Source organism: Lycorma delicatula, chromosome 7 (assembly GCF_047948215.1).
Source record: "Lycorma delicatula isolate Av1 chromosome 7, ASM4794821v1, whole genome shotgun sequence".
NCBI classification, from domain to species: Eukaryota; Metazoa; Arthropoda; class Insecta; order Hemiptera; family Fulgoridae; genus Lycorma; species Lycorma delicatula.
In genome coordinates this window covers 103,433,092-103,453,394 of record NC_134461.1, presented here as the reverse complement: position 1 = coordinate 103,453,394, position 20,303 = coordinate 103,433,092, and the positions used below count along the sequence as shown (strand labels likewise).

The following is a 20,303-nucleotide window of genomic DNA, read 5'->3' as shown; positions in this document are numbered from 1 at the left end:
CTTCCAAATGTATTTTAAAATTAGTGGTAATTTTTTTAACAAATATATGATCAAAACGTTACAAATCATGCATATATACATTGTGGGTAATGAAATTTCCTTTACTGGAAAAATAAATGATTTTATCATTTTCTGAAAAATAAAACTGGCACCTTTTGAAAGCTAGAAAGGAAGACCCCCCAAACAACTTTATATTTTTTTAAAGCATTTTACATATAAGTCATTCATTCATTCATGCACATAATTAGAAAACTTCCATCTTTTCATTCACAGGACTTTAATTTATATAAAAGGAGTCCATATCTTTTTTTAGTGCTTGAGCTACCTAATTTATCTTGTAACTTTAAAAACATTATATTTTTAAAATATAAGATAAGATAATTAATGGTATACAAAACTGTATGTTCTATTTCCCCTCACAAACATATCATTTTTAATCAAAATTACCAAATAAAAAAAAGTTAAACTGTATTTAGAGATATAAAATTACCTGTTCATTTGTATGTAACCACTGTTTTGGTTCTTCTTCACCAGCAAGGAATGCAATTAGATCTAGGGCTGTTAATCGTGTTTGACGACGAGACGACACAAATATTAAAACTGGCTGTGCAGGAGAATGCTGCCGTATTGCCTGAAAAGTAGGTCTATTCATAGTTGCCATACGCGGACAATAATGTTTACCGGGAAATCCAGATATATGAACTTCAAGTGGTACTGGACGAACAGATGGTCTGAAGTTATATAATCCCATCTACAAACAAAATAAAACATACAAACACAATCTTCATACTAACTAAATAAACATCAATGTACACTAAAATAGATTTTAGCTTTATGGTATTACATGTAATATTTTGAAATCCAAAACAGAAAAAAAAAAGGAAAAGAAAAATTAAACTAGATGGAAAGTCTGGTAAAGTAGAGTTCTGCACTACAATAATTAGTTAATTTAAAAATTAAATAGCATCTACTGTTTGATTAAAAGATATAATGGCATATACGGAACAAAAAACATTTACTTAAAGTTAGTTTCTGCAATAAATGTTAAATTTAAAGGAGCTTTACAAAACAAAGAATAAAAGCTACTTAAAAAATAATTATAAAGTCTCATGTCTCCTATGTGGAAAAATATTTACACCAGTTGTTATGTACAAAACAGATTAAGGGAAGAAAATAGCCGTTACTCTTTAAAAATTCACAAATATTCACTTAAAACTTTAACAAAACATTTACTAGTAAAGACTAATAACTTTTTTTACTACTTATAATTATATCTACTTTTTTCTTTTTGCTCATGGGCAGTTACTTCAAATTAACATCCACTAACAAAATAAATAGTTTTCTTAAAAAAAAAAGCACTTAAAAATAATAAAGTAATTTTTACTCGTTTTCTCTACTTTTCTAAAAAGTTTCTGAATTGAAACTTCAGACTGTTTGTACTTTGAATTCTTAGTTTTAAATATTCTCAATTTTAAAAGTGTAAATGTTTCAACATTTACATCAAGCTAAACAACATCCAAATACTATTTTTTTAAACCTTTTGTTTATAAAATTGTATTAGGTATACTTAATTAAGTCGTAAAAAATTTCAAGGAGCTACAAAACAAGCCAAATCACCAAAAATCAATTTAGTATTGTTGGCCCAGCTGTATGTTCCCCCTTTACTTCAACTGCAGATTACATTTATTATACATATATACATATAATGTTTTTTTTTCTTTTCTCACTTTTGTCATACATTCTGTCCACTTCAACTTTCTCTTCTTAATTCTATTATTTTAGGGTAGTCATAGAGCTTTTTTTAATTCCCTGTTCATTCACAATCTCTATAAGCTGGTAATATCTTCTTTTATTACAAGTTTATATGCTTTGAAAAGACTTGATTTACATATATGATTATTCCCATCATTCTCACTCATTCAATTCTCTCTTTCTCTCTCCCCCTTCAGACTCTTATTAGAATCGAACAGCCACATTGACCAACACTGAAAGTACTGTATTCCTATATATTGAGGTTTTTAGTTCTGCTGATAACTTTTTTCAAATACCCTTTTAGGGGGTACAATAAATCAACTTTGGTTATGCTTCTTTTGCACCCACACTTCTTTCATCCTTAAAAAGAGTTGTTCATTCTCTTCTTGTGTCCACTTCCTTCCACTGGTAGATTTTTCCTGAAAACCTGGTTTCTGAATTACCTCTCTAAAAAGAGTCCTGTCATTTATTGTGTCTGTTGATTCTAGTGTTTTTCTTGCCTTTTTCTATTTCCTGAAACCATTTGGGTTTGGATTTGTAACTTCTTAGCAAATCAAAACATCATTTAGTTATTTTGTTAACACCCATCCTACATATATGTCTATAGAATTGTAATCTTTTCCACATCCGTCAGTTTAATATATAGTTTAAAATATAGTTAAAATATAATATAGTTCTCTATAAGGTCATAATTTGAATTCAAATTCCCTGTTACTTTTAGGTCCTAGTATTCTACTCAAAACTCTCCTTTAAATCTTTTCTAATTGTTCAAGATATATAGTTCCAATTAGTTTAAGTGTTTCTACCACATTAAGTATTTTGGGTCTAACCACTGTTTGACAATGTCTCAGTTTCATATTCCATGATAGAAATTTGTTATGTGTTTCTTGTAATGTAAATGCTCTTTCCATTTTTTGTGTTCTAGTTTCTATCGCTTTTTTGTGGCATTTGATATCCGTTCTCAAAGATATTTAATGCAATCCATTTTGTGTTTTATTATTTATCTTAACGTATTGAAGTGCATAGCTGATGTTTGTCATAAACTGCTGTTTTTTTAATTCTGTGATTTGTTCTTGTGCATTTTCAAGTGAGTCTGTAATTAATGCCATGTCATCTGCGAAAATTAGACAATCCACCTTGATCATATTTAAAGTTGTTATTGTTTATAAACTTTCTACATTCTTTAACTACCTTCTCTAACCCACAACTGAAAAGGAGGGGATAAACCATCTCCTTGAGTTACACCTTATGTTATTTCAAAGTTTTCTGAGAGTTTCCCCATAAATTTAACTTTAGCATTATGTTTTGCAAGACAAACCACAAGGAAATAGTTGCCATTAATATCCCACTCATCACCACAGAAGAGCTCATGGTGGCCAGTTATAATATCAAGCGCAGTAAGAGCCCTGGCCTGGATGGCATGGTTTGGAGGTGGTCAAGCTTGTTGTAAAACTTGCTCTGTGGTGCAAGGTTGACACATTCAATTATGCCATCACCCAGGAATGGTTTCCAGACTCCTGGAAGTCTGCCCAGCATGTGATCCTCAGGAAGAAGGGGAGGCAAGCCAGCAAACCGCATCCTTTAGATTGATCTGCTTGGTCAATTTACCTGAGTAAACTTTTTGAGGGTGCAGGTCGACTGTAGATGCCATACGTAGTCATGACCAACAGCCAGTAGACCAGATTGAGCTCAAGGCATACATGTTTGATTCCGGTGATGAACCTTTTTGATGTAACAGGTTATATCAACAGTTTATTCATGGGACACAATATTCCAGGCTATGAAGAGTTATGGCATTAGTCTATACTAAGAAGGGTAACCCAGTGCTACCTTTCAAAAAATTGGCGACGGGTAATTTCCACTGGGGGGAGAGATATGGATCAGGATAAGTTGTAATGTTCCACAGGGTTCAGTGTTGAGGCCAACACTATGTAATATAACATATGACGAAGTCCTGTCCCTCGGACTTCCCACTGGGGCAGTCTTTACTGGGTTTGCCAATGACTTGACACTTGTGTTAACAGCAAAGTTGGAACGGGCAGTGATGGACACTGGAAACAAGGCAACAAACATTATTGTTTCATGCTTGCAGGAGATCAGCCTTCAGCTTTTGCCAGAGAAGACCTAAGTGGTTGTAGTCTTGGGTAGGCATAAGCTGACCCTAATTTTGTTAAGGGTCGGTACCATGATAGTCCACCCTACCCAGGCAATGAAATACCATGGGGTATGGATAAACAAAAATGCTACATTCCAGAGGCATATGTTGGTCAAAGCTGAAAAAACACCTGTTGTGTTCAGTTAGACAACAGCCAACATCAGGGCCCTCACACATCAAAGTGGAAGGTCTTGTCTCAGGTGATACTCTTGAAATTACTCAATGGAGCCCCAGTCTGGTCCATTGCTGCAGAGGGGGAGAGCCCATGCAATCCTAGTCAGATGTGCAATCTTTATCCCTTCCCTTTCAGGTATACTATGGGTAAACAGCATCTCAGGCGATGTCGCCAGCATAGTGAGAATTGCATACCCGGATTTCCTCGTTTGGAAGAGAGGAGCTGTACAGGGTAGTGAATAAGGTGTTTGCAGAGGTCAGCAGAAATGGGATCAGTTGACAAAAGGCAGATGGACTCCAGTAAAGGCTGTATTCAAGTTAGTTTAACTCAAACTGGGGTATGAGTTGACAACCCACCGGGTTGGTCTAGTGGTGAATGCATATTCCCAAATCAGCTGATTTGGAAGTCAAGAGTTCCAGCGTTCAAGTCCTAATAAAGGCTTTTATACAGATTTGAATACTAGATCGTGGATGCCAGTGTTCTTTGGTGGTTGGGTTTCAATTAACCACACATCTCTGGAATGGTCAAACTAAGACTGTACAAGACTACACTTCATTTACACTTATACATATCATCCTCTGAAATAATACCTGAATGGTAATTCCCAGAGGCTAGACAAGAACAGAAAGAAAGTGTACAAGTTGACACAGTTTCTTACTGGTCATGGATTTTGAGACCTTCTGTGGATTGCAATTACTGCTGGGAGAAGAAGATCGTGGAATACATGACGTTTAAGTGCAATAAGTTCCTGCAGCATAGGGAAGCACACAAAGGAAAATTTGGCATGCTTACCCCTAAGAACATCACTGGGAAAATCCTACAGACCAAACAATGCATGATGCTGGTTAAGATCATCCGAACCATGTTGATGGAAGATGTCCAGGGATGAATGTTCGAGTTTCCTTTGGTGCAGGCAGCCAACCCCAAGACCAAATTAAAAAAAAAACACAAGATCCTGACAAGTTTGAGACATGGGGCCAGTAATGGAGACAAACACACAGCGATGCTGTGATAGTACCATAAGTTGGGCCCAGCATCCCTTGCTGTATTGGGGGAGGGGATTTAATGAGTAGGCCTGCAAGGGAGAGTCCCACACTACACTATGGAGTATGAGACCACATGGTGCTTATAAAAGGTTTCCCCTCCTCTAGAAAAAAATGTGTTTGTTAAGGTTGCTTTAATTATTTCAGTCATTTTACTATCCAGTCCAATTCTTTTAGATTGATAATAAGCACATTTCTGTCAATTGAATTGTAAGCATTTTTAAAATCTACAAAAGTAACCACACATTTCAAACTCCTGATTTCCCCAATTTCTAAGATGTTTTTTTTATTTTTAGGTTTGTGATTTGTTCTGCACAAAATAACCTTTCCTAAAGGTTATTTTAAGGTTTCCTTAAAGGTTTATTAAGGTTTCCTTAATTTACCTTTTCCTAAACCCTCCTTAATACTGTCCTTTTTGCAGGTAGAGACCGTTTTAGCTCAGTTTAAGAGTTCTTTGGATAGGGTCTTACATATCAGTGGTAAGAGGAATATTCATGTGTAGTTACTTTGATCTGTTTTGTCTCCCTTCTTGTGCAGTGGATGTATTAACACAGATGCCCATCCATCCAAATGGTAGAGTTTTGTCTCACAGATTTCTTGGATTACTCCATCAACACTTTCATCTTTTCACTAGAACGTTTCCACAGCATTGTCTTATCCAGATGGTTTGTTAGTTTTAAGTTACTTTATCATTTCTTTAATTTCTTCAAAAGTTGGTGGGTTTGAATCTGCTCGACTTGGAATGATGTTTTCAAAATTAAAGTTTTCTTGTGGAGGGTCGCAGTTGTGTAGTTTTTTGAGTATTCTGTAATATTCTGTGTTATTATATGCAGTTTTGAGAGTTTCTGGATCTTTAAAATGTAAAGTTGGTGGTGTGCAACTTGTTAAGTTAGTTTTGGATGTTTTATAAAAGTTCCTTGTATTATTCTTTTAAAAGTCAGATTCTATCAAAGTTACGTTGTACAAAATTAGTCCAAGCTTTCTGTACAAAATGCACATCTACGTTTATTTTTTGTTGGGTTAGAAGAACAAGTTCCCTAAGATACATCTCGAGGTTGGTAGCTCTTAGGAGAAATTCCCAGCTGTACCTCTGGTGAACAGACTGCGACCACTTTGCCACATGTTGCAAATCAGACACGAAGTGTATTTGAGGTACCACTTTGGTCTCTGGGTGGTATTTTATTTTCCATCTACCCTGCATATCTGCTGGGAATTGCCCTATCCACCACCTGAGAACACACCAAATGGGAGACGATAAACTCCTCGATAACTTTATTAATAAGAATTTATTGAGACCACATCTACTTCTGTATATTTATCCTTATAATAGATTTACAGATGTACTCTTTTACTGACAAAGAAAATTGTTTAAGAGATAACAGTTCTTTCTTTTTTTCCACCTAGCTTATATAATTTAATGCATGTTTACAATCTTCTCATATATTTTAAATCCTTTATGTTTGAATTATTTATTTTTATCAAACAAGCTTTCAAATAATTATTCTGACAATATAAAATAAATTGGTTTAAATGTAACTCTATTGATCCATTTGAGATGTTGAGCTTTATTTTGATGATAAAGAAATTTTTTACATTTTTGTTTATAAGAAAGTAATTCTTGTCATTTATTTTATAAAACAAAATACTTTCTGACCAAAAAACTTTCTCACATTCTTATGTCTCTGACATGTGAACAAAATATTCAAATATTAACTAAATAATAGTTAATAAGGTGTTCATATCAATTTGGAGAAAATTTAATTATTTATTACAATTATATAAGTAACACATAATAATGAAAGAAATTTATTATTAACACTGATAAAATATATTTACTGGCTTTAATAATAAAACTAACCTGTCCAATACCCAACCAATTAGCAAGATCTCTAGCATTTGCTAATGCTGTAGAAAGACCAACAATCCGTAATGTTTTAGAAGTATGTGAAGAAATAAAATTTGTACGAGACACAATTACTTCGAGAATAGGACCGCGATCTTCACCTAATAAATGTATTTCATCAATAATAATAAGAGAGACTGCACGAACATAGCCACGTGTTTGCCAGCTACGTGATATACCATCCCATTTTTCTGGTGTTGTTACTATAACATTAGCGCTGGCAATTGCTTTTACATCAGGTGTTACATCACCTACAAACATATAAAATAATATAAATAGTTACATATACTTTACAATGAGAAATTATTCTTAATTTAAAAACAATAATTCTTGCTTGGTAATTAAGTAAACCAGGGATGTAGTAAACTACAAGTACACTCACTATATGAACAAGTGACACAGCTGCTTACAGGCCTCTGATTCAATCAATTAATATAAGCATAACTGATTTAACACAACACAACATTAATTAATGAATAATTAATTTGTAAAAAAAGGGAAAATATAATATCAAAGAGCAACCAAAGCATTTACATCTGGGCTTGCAAAATTTAACTGTAACCTCATTACAAGAACTGCAGTTTTTCAAGAGAACATGATTTTTTTAAATAACTACAGAAATTAAAAAATTAATCTCTGAAAACATCAACATTTTCATCTCAGTAAACTGTGTCAGTTCCAGTAGAAAACTGCAAGACAAGCAATGTTTAATTTATCAATGTTCTTTAATTTAAAGAGAAAATTGTGAGTAAGTGTAGCATTTTCCTACCTAAAATTTCTTCTATGCTTCATTAATATCAATCTTCAGAATGAGGCATACAGCTGTGTGGTACATTCTACCAACATAAATCTGGAGGAACCTATCCTAATTATGCAAATTGATCAGCAACAATAGATAACATTAATGCTGAGGAAAGGTACCAATGGAGATTGAAAGTTCAGTCAGTTATAAATGTAATACATTCTAATAATAAACAAGTCCAGAAAAAAGCCTTAGGAAAGAAAAGACTTTAAAAATATTGAGAACCTCTGGGTCCTAACAGCCATTTTAAAAACAGCTATCAAGAGTTTTAAGAATAATAATATAATAATATTTTTAATGTTTATCAGTTCATATCAGCATGTTATAATTTAAGTTTCAAACTATGCTGATTTGAAACTTGCGTGAAAACTGAGTGCAGCTGTACTCAGTTGTCCCTCAGGCAAGTAAGGCAAATTATTACACATGCACATAAAAAATACATTTTCAGTTTATTAAATTATAACTTCTAGAGCACTACACTAACAGGAACCTTTACAACATAGGCAAATTAAAAACAACTGACATTTTGCTAATCCTTAATTTGATGCAGACTTCTAAAATCAAGTTTAAAGACGCGAGTATTATTCTTTAATCTGGTGGAGAATTCTGAAATCTAACAATTTATCCAACTATTTTCTAATATTGTTTTCTGGTTTTATTATGCAGTGATTTAAACATGAGAGATATATGTTACATTCCATGATTGCTTATATATATATATATATATATATATATATATATATATATATATATATATATATTTGTTTAATTTAACCAATAAAATTGAGTTTCAGACTATTAATTTTGTGCAGATAATATTAATATCACATTTGTTTGAATTAACTAACTGAAATTAGATATAATGTTTTAAATATTGCTTTGTTTAATTGAAACTTTGTTTAGTCTTAGTATTGGTTTTTATTACATGGTAGAAGACAGTATATTTATAAAAGAAAAAAATTGGTAGAAGGAAAAAATCTTAAATATAAAATCATGCAATACAAAAGGTAATACTTTTAAAGATATTTTTTCAAGCGATTTACCTGTGAGTTCAACAACAGAATAATTTAATTTATTCTCTAACCTAACTTTCCAATCCTCAATTCGTTCTCTAACAAGCGCCTTTAATGGTGCTATATACACAACCTGTAAAAAAGTACATAAATGTTCATTTCTAACCAATATAATAATTCAACACTATTATAAAATAAACAAGATTTCTAAACAATTTAAAAAATAAATTAACACTAAGATATAAAAAAAATTACTGAAAACAGATTATTCACACCCAACTTAATAGTAATACATAAATAATGAAACAGAAATAATAAAATACCTTAGTTCCTGGATATTGTTTGAATACTCTAAACATAGCAATTTCAGCAGCAATTGTTTTACCAGAACCAGTTGGAGCACCAAGCAATACATTATGATCAGTGTGGTAAAGACAATGGAAAATTTGTGTTTGAATAGGATTAAAATGAGTGAATGAATATAACAATTCAAACTGAGTATCAGCCAGTGCTGTCACTGGTAATGGTTGCAACTCCAGTAAATCTATAAAAAAAAATACATAATCATTACGACTAATAAAAATGAGCTAGGAACTAGTAAGTACTTACTTATGGTCTCAATTTTCTAAATATTAGATCAAAATTGAATAGCCACGGAGATCTGGCTTAAAGTCTGCATTATGCACAATGAGTCTCCTGAGGCTTATGAGAGCAATTTTCTAGTCATTTTCATGTCCTAGATTGGTAATAACAATTTTTTTGTTGATACTTTACTAATTCCTGCTCAGAGAAAAAATAAAGATTGCAGAGATCTAAAGCACAATTATACAGAGCAACCCCATTATACATGCCAGTTAGCTGAATATATTATTTCTTGTTTTCACCTTCTGTATTGCAATGTTGAGGAGCTCACAAAAAAGATAATGTATGATTTAAGGTTATCCTCAGGTTGTTGGGGTTCAGTCAATATCCTCTGAACATGATGGTCAGATGATAAATTGAGCCTTGTTTGACCAAATGTAAGGTGCAAATGAAAATCTTCCTTGGAAAATGAATATTCTGTCTTGAAAAATATAAATTATATTTTTTACCAGAAATTAAGACAAGGCTTTTTGGGCTACATTGAAAAATAAAATTAAAAAAACACAAAATGATCAAAATGATATATTGAAATAACATATGGTTCCAACAATATATGGATATTGGAGCTTGTAGTATTCTCCTTGCTCCCCTTTGATGCATCAAAGAAATATTGTTAGCATTGACAAAATTGAAGCAATGCATACAATTACTGTTATAAATGGTTTTCAAGAAGTCACCTTATTTTTTGGAACGTAAAGTACATATCACATTGTTTAGTTTAATTGATCATTATGTAATTTTACTATTCTCTGGTGACTTTATAAGGTAAGACATAAGTTAAAATTCATTCAATTCTCTAATAATTTATTATCTTTTTTGTTCTTGAATGAAACTATTAAACAGGTATGAGGAATCAAATCATTACAATCGCATTCAAGCCAATATAATAAATTTTAGTCACTGAGAACTATACATGTTTCTACAACAAATGCACCTAAAAAACATAAACTAGCACAATATTTTTTAAAAGCTATATATTTTTTTTTTTTAAGAATTACACTACCAAATCATTCAATTGTTCATTGAACAAAATTCCTGGAAAATAACAAAATTGCAGTAATAACATCAAAAATTAAACCAACTAAAATATGAATAACTAAATTCATGAATTGTCATCAGCAAAGTTATAGGTGTCATATTTCATTAAGAAGAACTTGTAAATAAATTATTTATACATAATTTATCCTCTACGAAGTGTGTATATATAAATATATTATAGGAGTTACTGAGCAAATAAATGCAACAAATTTCATTATCTGAAAAATCAGTATGATATATATTTCAATAATATTAACTGAAAACAGTTCTACCTTACCATTCACGGTTTCTCTGATTAAGGAATTTACTGTATGTGTTATGACTTTTAGGCAATTTACAAATTAGAATTTACAATTAGGCAGGACTTTGTTGGCGGCTAACTTACCATCAGCTGTTTATATACTGTAAGTGAGGTTAGGTTTGGCAGCAATCTTTGCCGGATTTAGACCAAACAACTTTTGATCCCTTCAGTTCCTACCCATAACCCTCTGGATCTTCATCAATCCGGACCCCCTCAACCACCAGCCAAATTCCAACCCTGGATTTGGGGGGATACCGTGTGAGGTATCAAATCAATCGGAATTTGATCCCTTACAAGTTTCCAATGATCTAATTAAGAATGGATCAACCTGGGAGGAGGGAGAGAAGAAATTCACTTCCCAGCATGGAGGTAACATTGCCATATATTTCAACGGTGGCCCTGATGAGTCAATTCACTGCCACATTCAGATTAGAGAGTGAGAAGAAAAATGCTTCCGATGTTGGGTCGTCAGACATGTTTCAGCCGGTTGCAAAGGGGTGGACCAGTCAAACTTGTTTTAACTGCAGTAAGCCTGGGCACAAGCGTGCCCAGAACAAGGTGCCTGTGATTTGTGGTAGGGAGGACCACGAAACGGAGAAATTTTTAGCCCCGAGTGAAATATCTCCAGATCAATACAGGATGACGTAGACCAGTACAGGACCTCTGCTGGGTCACTGCGTTGAAAGAGCATGTAAACATCATCATATTATCAGAGCCGAATGTGTCAATGATTTTGGGGCCTGCGTGGCTAGTAGACCGCTCCTCAGTGGCAGCGATAAGCTTTCCAGTACTTGGTGTTCTGGTAGTTAGAAGTGGAGCCAGATGCGGCTTTGTATTGGGAGATCTAGGTAGCGTGATAGTATTTTCTTGTTATCACTCTCCCAATACGAACATTGCTTAGTTTATTATCTTCCTGGACAACCTTGCTGAGGAAATCACCCAATACAGGGGGAAGAATATATTAATTGTGGGGAGGGGGGATTTTAATTCCAAAAGTCCTGAATTTTCTGGTTAATTAAATAGCATACGAGGCCAATACCTTAGCCACAGGGAGAGTGGGCTGGGCTTGGTATTTATGGCAGTGGGGCGACCTTCCAGAGAGGGGACTCCCATTCCACAATTGACGTTGCGTTTGTACCAATGGAGGGAGTCAACAATTATGTGAACTGGTCAATTCTAGAAACTGAGTGTCTTTTGAATCATTTATATATAGTCTATGAAACTAGGACAAGTGTTGGCAGAACCAGTTACCAAGCATGATAGTCTCCAAGAAAGGATGTATTCAATTTAGTGGCAAATACAAACCAGACTGACCAGGATCATATCTCCAATGGAGTTGGTGGTGATAGTCCAAGAGAGTGCAAAACATCCAGTGCACTAGTCCCTAAAAGGACAAGTAAACATGCATATTGGTGGACTGAGGATATAGAAATCAGTAGGAAGCAGGCATGGAAAACAAGGGCTTACCAAAGCTCAAAAAGAAGAAGTGCTCCTGACAGGGATACTGCTCAGTTCAATTATGTTATGGCCAGAGCAATAAAAGCAGCAAATAAAGCACCTAAAAGACCTGTTGGAAGAGTTAAGAAAGCCCAGGACCAGACAGTACACCGGCTTATAAGATTATTTGAGTATTAGTTGAAAAGGTATTGGAAGGAATGTTTAGGGTCATAAACGGAATGCTTCTTAATGAATATATATCTGCATCCTGGAAAGAAGCGAGTGGTATTTATTAAAAAAATGGGTGCTGAGAACTCCATAGGTGGATATATAGACCAATGGTCTCATAAATAATATTTGCAAGCTCCTTGAACAAGCACCAATATAGCTTCCATAAAGGTAAATCTACCACTGAGGCGGCAGGTCAGGTGATGCAGATAAAAGACAAAGCTGTAACAGGCACTTGGTGAATCAGGGAGGTGGCAGTACTTATTTTACTGGATGTCAAAAATGCGTTTAATTCCCTATGGTGGGAGACAATTTTTTGAGCACTCAGGGAGATTTTTTAAATGATAATCATTTATTATGATAATTTATTATTATGATCATTTATTAATGAATGTATAATAAGTCTTTAATATTAATTTGTAAATAAAACATGGTGATTTTTAAGGTGACAAAGCTGAATGTTTTTAACAATACATTACCTTAGTTTTTGTTTTTATTCATGAATAAGTGTTTTTTTTCTATTATTGTAATAATTTACTTTCTAAATGGAAACTTAACAATTATGATTTTTCAAAATAATCTGTACAAAAACCATTGACATTCTTTCCAAAATTAAGAGAGCAAATAGTCAATAACAGAATTTAAGAATGAGTCAATGAAGATAAATATTACAATATTAAAAGAGTTGTTATATATATATTAATTATCTAACTGCATTGTAAGATTGTATTGATCTTGATTTAAGTACAGGAAACCTGCTTACCTCTACACAATACTTATGTTCCAACATTTGCATATTTCTAGATCAAATAAGTAAATAAATAACCTGTATGTGGTGGATGGCTCTCTGGTAATATTAAATGCTGAAATGATAATGGCTCAGTGGTGGCTGAACCTAGCCATCTATCAGCTGTTGCTCTGATCATGTACTGTGATGGTAATGGTTCATGAAGTGGTATAGTCATCACCAGCTCTTGAGGCTCTTTGGAAATTACCTGAAGAAGATATGTAAACATGTTTTTATCAAAATTTTAATAAATAATAAAATAATGTATATTTAATTAAATTTAAAAAAAATATATATATACATAAAATTACCAAAAAAATGCATATATAACAATAAATATCTAAAAACATCAATGTATGTTAATGTTCATTTACATTAACACATAGTACCTTACCACTTCTGTATCAGATCATAGACTAATATTCATAATAAACTATGGTAAAAATTTTGTGGAGTAGATCTGAAAATGTAAAATCAGTGTACTCAATACAGGAGTTGAATTTTCTCTTAATTCTACATCAATTAATTAAATCATCCTGTTTAATACCACTTAATATTTTATACTTTTATGTTCAAATTAAAATTTTTAAATAGAATATTTTTCAAATATCTACATTTCTTTTGTCCTAGTAACACATTACATTTTTTTACAATGTAAGTTTGGTAGTAATTATCACTACAAAAACACTCATGTACGAAAATAGAAAAAAATGAACAGAATTTAATGAGAAAATATGATAAATTCAAGGTAGGTTCAAAAAGTTCCCATAATTGCCTCATATACAGGTGTTCCATAAGTTTCCATATATACAAAAATAATTTTTTTATGAAAATGATTTTTATTTATATAATAAAACCTATTATATTTTATATTATAAAAAGTATAGGCTCTACAAAACTATTATTATTTTGAAAACAATTTCAATGCAGTGGATGTCCTCCACTGCAGAAGAACATGAATCCTATGCATTTACATACACAGGAAAATACACATTTTATAAGAAGGGCGTGGTGTATCAGTAAAAGATACAAAATATAAATCATCTCAAGCTGTGCTAGCACATAACTCCAGCTGGGTTAGTACAGCTCGGACATTAACAAATGGGCATAATGATCGATTAGAAATTTACAAGTAACTGAAGAAAGAAGGGCATGTAAGATCAGATATAAGAGCAAGAGAACAAATATTTGCTATTTTACCCTTCATTTACAAAAAAAGAAAAAATCAATTAACACTACGAGAATGAAATAAAAATTTCATTAAGCTTATGTTAAAGACCATTTCATATTTATTCATTCCCACTATGCTCATTAAATACAATTTGAATTACTCCAAAAAAAGGAATAAATATAAAATCAATTGTATACAAAGTGTACAATCAAGTTTTCCTGGGCCTTTCATAATCTATTCTACTCGTGAAAGCAATGGAAAAAGTTCACATAAACATACATCCTAAATACTTCATTTGTAAGTTATGGCTAGTGAGAGACTTCGCTTGGATTTCAGTTACCTGGTAAAATGAGGTCATACTGAAATCTTTAGGACATTAATTAAGTGGCAGTATTAGTGATTTCTTATGGTTTTTGACCTGAAAAATCAAATAAAATAGGTCCCAGAGCTGTATCTGCAGTAATTTCTGAAAAATCTGGGGTGAAAACCAATAAATTGGGATAAGAAATCCTGCTTTTTTTTTTGTTTGACATTCAACTTTGTTAAATGTGCAATAAACACATATAACTTTTAAACAAAACTTATAGAGAATTTAATTCTGAACAAAATAGTGGACATATATTTATATGAATGTTTACCATAATTTTCACAAGTAGATCACGTTGAATCATATATATATATATAAGTTTATTTTGTTATAATAAAGTTTTTTCTATTTCGTTTATTTCAATTTTTATATCAAAACAGCCCATACTTAAAAAAACATGCCTTGTAATATTAATCGTAGTGGTTGAAACAAAGTATGGAAAAGACTAAATTAAATAAATGAAATTAAGATCCATAAGAGAGGAGAAATGTTCATTTTTACCTGTTTACGTGTTATAAGAAAATATTCTGAATGGTACATAAAATTGGAAGCAGGATCTTCTACCCAAATCCAAAAAGTTTCAGATGTTTTCCCATGAACTTTATCATTCCACCTGAAAAAGAGTATGTTTCATTCTAGTGCTAAAACATTAATTCTTTACTCAAGTTTAAGAAATAATTAATATTATGAAGTTCACTGCACGTAAAATAAAATTGCTAAAAATTTAATACAGAGAGAAACAAAATGAATGAATAAGACTTTAAAGAGCAAGAATATGATCTAAATATAAAGATAATTAAGCTTACTTTAGTAATTACATTATTAATAAATTTGTTGGCATAAGGAAAATAAGCAAACAGATAAATATAGTGTAAAATTAATAATAAACTGCAATTTATGCAATTATTATGAAATTTATTAATGGTGCATATATAGAGAGAAAAATACTGCTATTACTTAATATAAATGTACAGTTTAAATAAACTAATTTAATGTAATAATTATGACCAAAAATCATCTTCCTATATGTTTCTGAAATAACACTAATTAGGGTTGCTTATATTATTATTTAATTAAAATTCAAAACAAAACAAAACATAAAAAATCAGAGTTTTTCATTACCTAAAATTAGCAGTCAACTGTAATTTTATCTTTAATACAGTTCTAGTGATAGGATGAAGAGTTGCTTCAATATTTAGAAGTGGGAATTCATGAGCGCACTTCTTCACAGTTTCTCCCATTCTAGCATGGCGTAACATTAAACCTTAAAAATGAATAATTACAGTAAATTTTAAAAAAACTAATTTTAAAAATTAAACTTAAAATTTTTTTATATGTGTATGATAAAACCACTTCCAAACTAAAGAACACAGCAAGTCATAGTAAGAGCTGAACTATACTGAAGAAAATTTCATCATGTTGAACTACTCATTACTTGACTCTCTAACATGTCTATATATATGTCTAGCTTGACATGAAATGACATCATTTGACTGTTATGTATCAAATATAGGTCTACACCATGCATCACAATATAAATCAGATATGAATAAGCTAACATACAGATGCACTAACTTATTTGTATTGTTTGTTTCATGAATGATGGAATAAATAAATTTAAGGGTTGTAACTTAAGAACGTTTGATGGGTTGTTTTGGAATACATTCAGATTCAGCATATGTAATACTATATAGAACACCTACTCCCTTTTCAGTTCCAAATTTTATGTTGACCAGAAAATTATTGTTCTGACAGTGGGTTTTGCTTAGTAAAAATAATATTTAGTTTATCTGTTCACAGCAAATAAAAATGTTAGATCTGATTTTCTCTAGGCCATCTATCATTTATACATACTTTATTAAAAAATAAAGTATGAACAAAGACTGGTAAGAATAATTTATGTAAATTTTATATTTTTGATTTGTGTGTTATAAAAAATATACTGAACTGTAATCAAACTGATTACATTTCCTGTTCATATCTTAAGTTCTTATGAGACAGCTTAGCGCACAAGTCATCAGATGCACCACAGTTAATGTTTGTTTACTAAACCACATATGGACTCATTCGCTCAGATTTCATACATATCACAAATCAAAACATTTTACACATTCTAATCATTTAATTATAATGTTTTCATAAATCAAGATTTCTTAAAGGAAATGTGAGGCCTAACATAAACAGCAAAAATAACAAGAGTAAATAGCAAAAACTCTAAATATAGTATTATATTAATTGATACCTTTATAAACTAGAAGCAAATGTCTGTTAAATATAAAAGAAAGAAATGTTTTACATTTTATTTCCTCACTTCATAACAAAACTATGAATGTAATGACAAGTTTTTATACAAGGTTATGGTAACAGAAATTCATCAAATATTATATTGTATAATGAAGTGATTGAACAATTATAGCTGTTAAGAAATTAGTAGAAGTGAAAAACAAACCTGGTTTTGGGATTGTATTATGACACTTTTTTTTGGCCAAAATAATTTATAATATTATGTTATTTTAACAAAACAAAAAAAATTATTTATTTTATATTACATAAATTTTAAATTTTTAACTTCGATTAAAAATGTGCCGACAGTGAGTAATATAGTAACATAAACAAACTTTTATAAACAACATTATTTTTAAAGGAATATGATTTATAGTGTTAGTACTCATATCATATGCACAATTATAATAAATGCAATTTTGCTGTAATGTACAGTATCTCACATTATGTGTCAGACATAAATCTACTGTTATGCCGATTAGTAAATGACAAATTATAGTAAGTTAATAATTTTACAATAAAGTACCATGTCTGGCATTATGTGTCAGATATAAATCTTGGAAGCTTCTATACTACACCAAATTTAATTTTTTTACAAAAGTAAACATTTTTAAAGAATTTGTTTAAAAAAAAAAATGAATTTACTAATGTTGGGAATTGCGAAACAATGTACTAAGACCATGCTGCTTGATAAGTTTATATCCTAAGATTGCTCTCTTGAGTTTTATATAAAACCAGTTACATAAACTCAACATATCAAAAAATGTTACTAATATCAATGAATATTATACATTATTTATTCGTTATGAAACAAACCATTTATATATAGAAAGAACATATAAAGCAAACTCTTTTGCTTAGTGGATATTTGACTCAGAAAACCAACATTATTAAGCTACTTGAAACTCGTAGAACCCTTATTATTTATCTACTTGAACTTTGATATTTGCATATCAGAATTTCACAAATCATCTTATTAATACATACACTAATATGGAATTGACCAATCCGAAATTAATTCATTATAATTTTGAACATAATTTACCATTATAACAAGTAGCATTTTTAATAGTTCTTTATTAAATAGTCGACGGATTAGTAATATTGTAATGGATGCACTCAATTATTTTTGCAGAGAGGTCTTTAATAATAGTTTCTCATACCTATATCCAGAATAAAACAAATTGCAAACCTCCTGAACAGTTTTCCGAACAAAGTCACTGCACTCAAGCTCACACTGACGAATCCGAACACAAACTGTCTGTTGATGGACTCTCAGTCTAACCCCCACCACCATTCCTGAGAATTACTCAGTCTATGTGAGTGCGTGTATGCACACCAACATAACACTTTTTGTGGGAAATGTTTGTTCCCATTGCGAGCACAATGTCATACTAAGATAAAATTTTATTTTTAGTATTAATGTGCGATAAGAACTGAATTACGCCGTGATTATCCACAATCAGTCTTCTCTGAATAAATCCATTCAACCTCGCATTTTTAGAATCGTCCGTCGACGTAATACAAAATTTATAAAATAAAAAGTATATAATACAAACAAAGTAACCAACTTAATTAAGTCCTATGAGCCTATTTTAGTCAAAATTTATAATGGTTACAATCTACTGTTATGCCAATTAGCAAATTCATGATACTATTATTTATTTTCAGGACATAATGTAATGATAATGATACAAATCAAATTTTCATTAACAAGAATTATAATAAAGTGTTTTTTCAGAATATCTCTAACTATACAAACCAGCAAACAGCATATATATTTTCTGGCCTCAAAAATGTAAATTATTTAAAAATTTCAATGTATAAAACTTATTTTCCCATTTACAAGTAAAAAGATCTAATAATTTATACTTATAATTTTTCTTTAATTTTCAGACTGTAGTAAACCACAGAAATGTTACTTATACTAAAATTTGGCAATTTACAGACTTCTCATAGTGCTGATATTTATGGCATTACAGCCTAGCAGTACATATTCATATATTTATACTAATACACAAATTACTTTAACAGTAAATCTAAATATCCCTACTTATTAAAACTACAGTAGCTTTAAATAACACACACAAGAGAACAAAACACTTTCATAACTTTAACTCAAACAATGAATACCATATAATGAGAAATGGGTAATAGGTTATACATACACATATAAGGAGTGTAAAATTTCATTAATGTACTATAAACAACTATAAAAATTAATAACCAAGTACCACATACATACCAATTTCCTTAGAATCCATTTCTCTTAAGTCATGAACAGTATGATTCTTTTCCTCTAATTTAAAAATAATTTCATGTGATAAAATATTAAACTGTCTCATTTCGCTTTCAACTTCCCACTGTTCACGCTCAAACATCTGACTAAATGCAAGAAATCTACCGGCCATGAGTGGATTATTCTTACGTAACATTATGTCAAAAAGAGCACGCACAATCCTTACAGCATTCTGAAACATGAGAAAATAAATATTACCATTGCTTATTTTCATTTCCATCATGTAGTCATAGAAAGCGATTTTTAACATTAAATAAATATTTTTAAAAAAACTGTTGTATTATTTAAAATATATTTAAATTATTTATTAAAAGTATACTACTTAATGAACTTTTGTAATAATTAACTAAAATCAAAATCAAAGATTTCACTAAGTTATGTAAAATTAAAAAAATTTGTAAACAAATAAGAACCTTCAATGAACTTATGTAGCCCAACACTATAGAATCTTTTCATAATTAAACATTTAATTATTTCCTTATAACTTTGTATCGTTAAAATAAATTTCAACTATAGAGAAATCAAACAAACGAAAACAAAATAATTAAAATTAATATACTTTGGTAAAATTGCATTAACACCTTAATGAAGAATCTTCTAATATCAAGAAATATATATCTAGAATTAAAAAATTACTATGATTTATTATTATAGTAAGTAATTTATACTGTACATTAAACATAGGACGAAGTGCTAATTAAATTTTAATGAAAACACTATATGTCATGCTTTAGACACCACTTTCTCTGCTGTTGGAACTGTACATTCTAATAATTTTTTTTTTAGTCTGTTAAGATAAAACTATTAGCTAGATTCTCTTGGTTATGAAAACACATTAAATACACATAACCAAAACTTAACATACTAAGATTCAAACACAATGTGATGAAATAAGTGTTATGTTCAG

The 20,303-nt window shown here is 30.9% G+C and overlaps 1 protein-coding gene across 7 annotated transcripts in view; it reads right to left on the bottom strand.

The window, feature by feature from the left end:
* obe (activating signal cointegrator 1 complex subunit obelus) overlaps positions 1-20,303 on the bottom strand; it is a 116,238-nt gene that overhangs the window by 23,371 nt on the left and 72,564 nt on the right. For all 7 annotated transcript variants that reach the window (XM_075370362.1, XM_075370367.1, XM_075370361.1 and 4 more), the window contains 8 exons: positions 19,343-19,568; positions 15,937-16,078; positions 15,316-15,427; positions 13,316-13,484; positions 9,167-9,387; positions 8,874-8,976; positions 6,984-7,279; positions 491-751 (listed from right to left, as the gene is read on the bottom strand). In XM_075370362.1, coding sequence (XP_075226477.1) covers positions 491-751; positions 6,984-7,279; positions 8,874-8,976; positions 9,167-9,387; positions 13,316-13,484; positions 15,316-15,427; positions 15,937-16,078; positions 19,343-19,568 — 1,530 coding nt within the window. The remainder of the gene's footprint in view (positions 1-490; positions 752-6,983; positions 7,280-8,873; positions 8,977-9,166; positions 9,388-13,315; positions 13,485-15,315; positions 15,428-15,936; positions 16,079-19,342; positions 19,569-20,303) is intronic.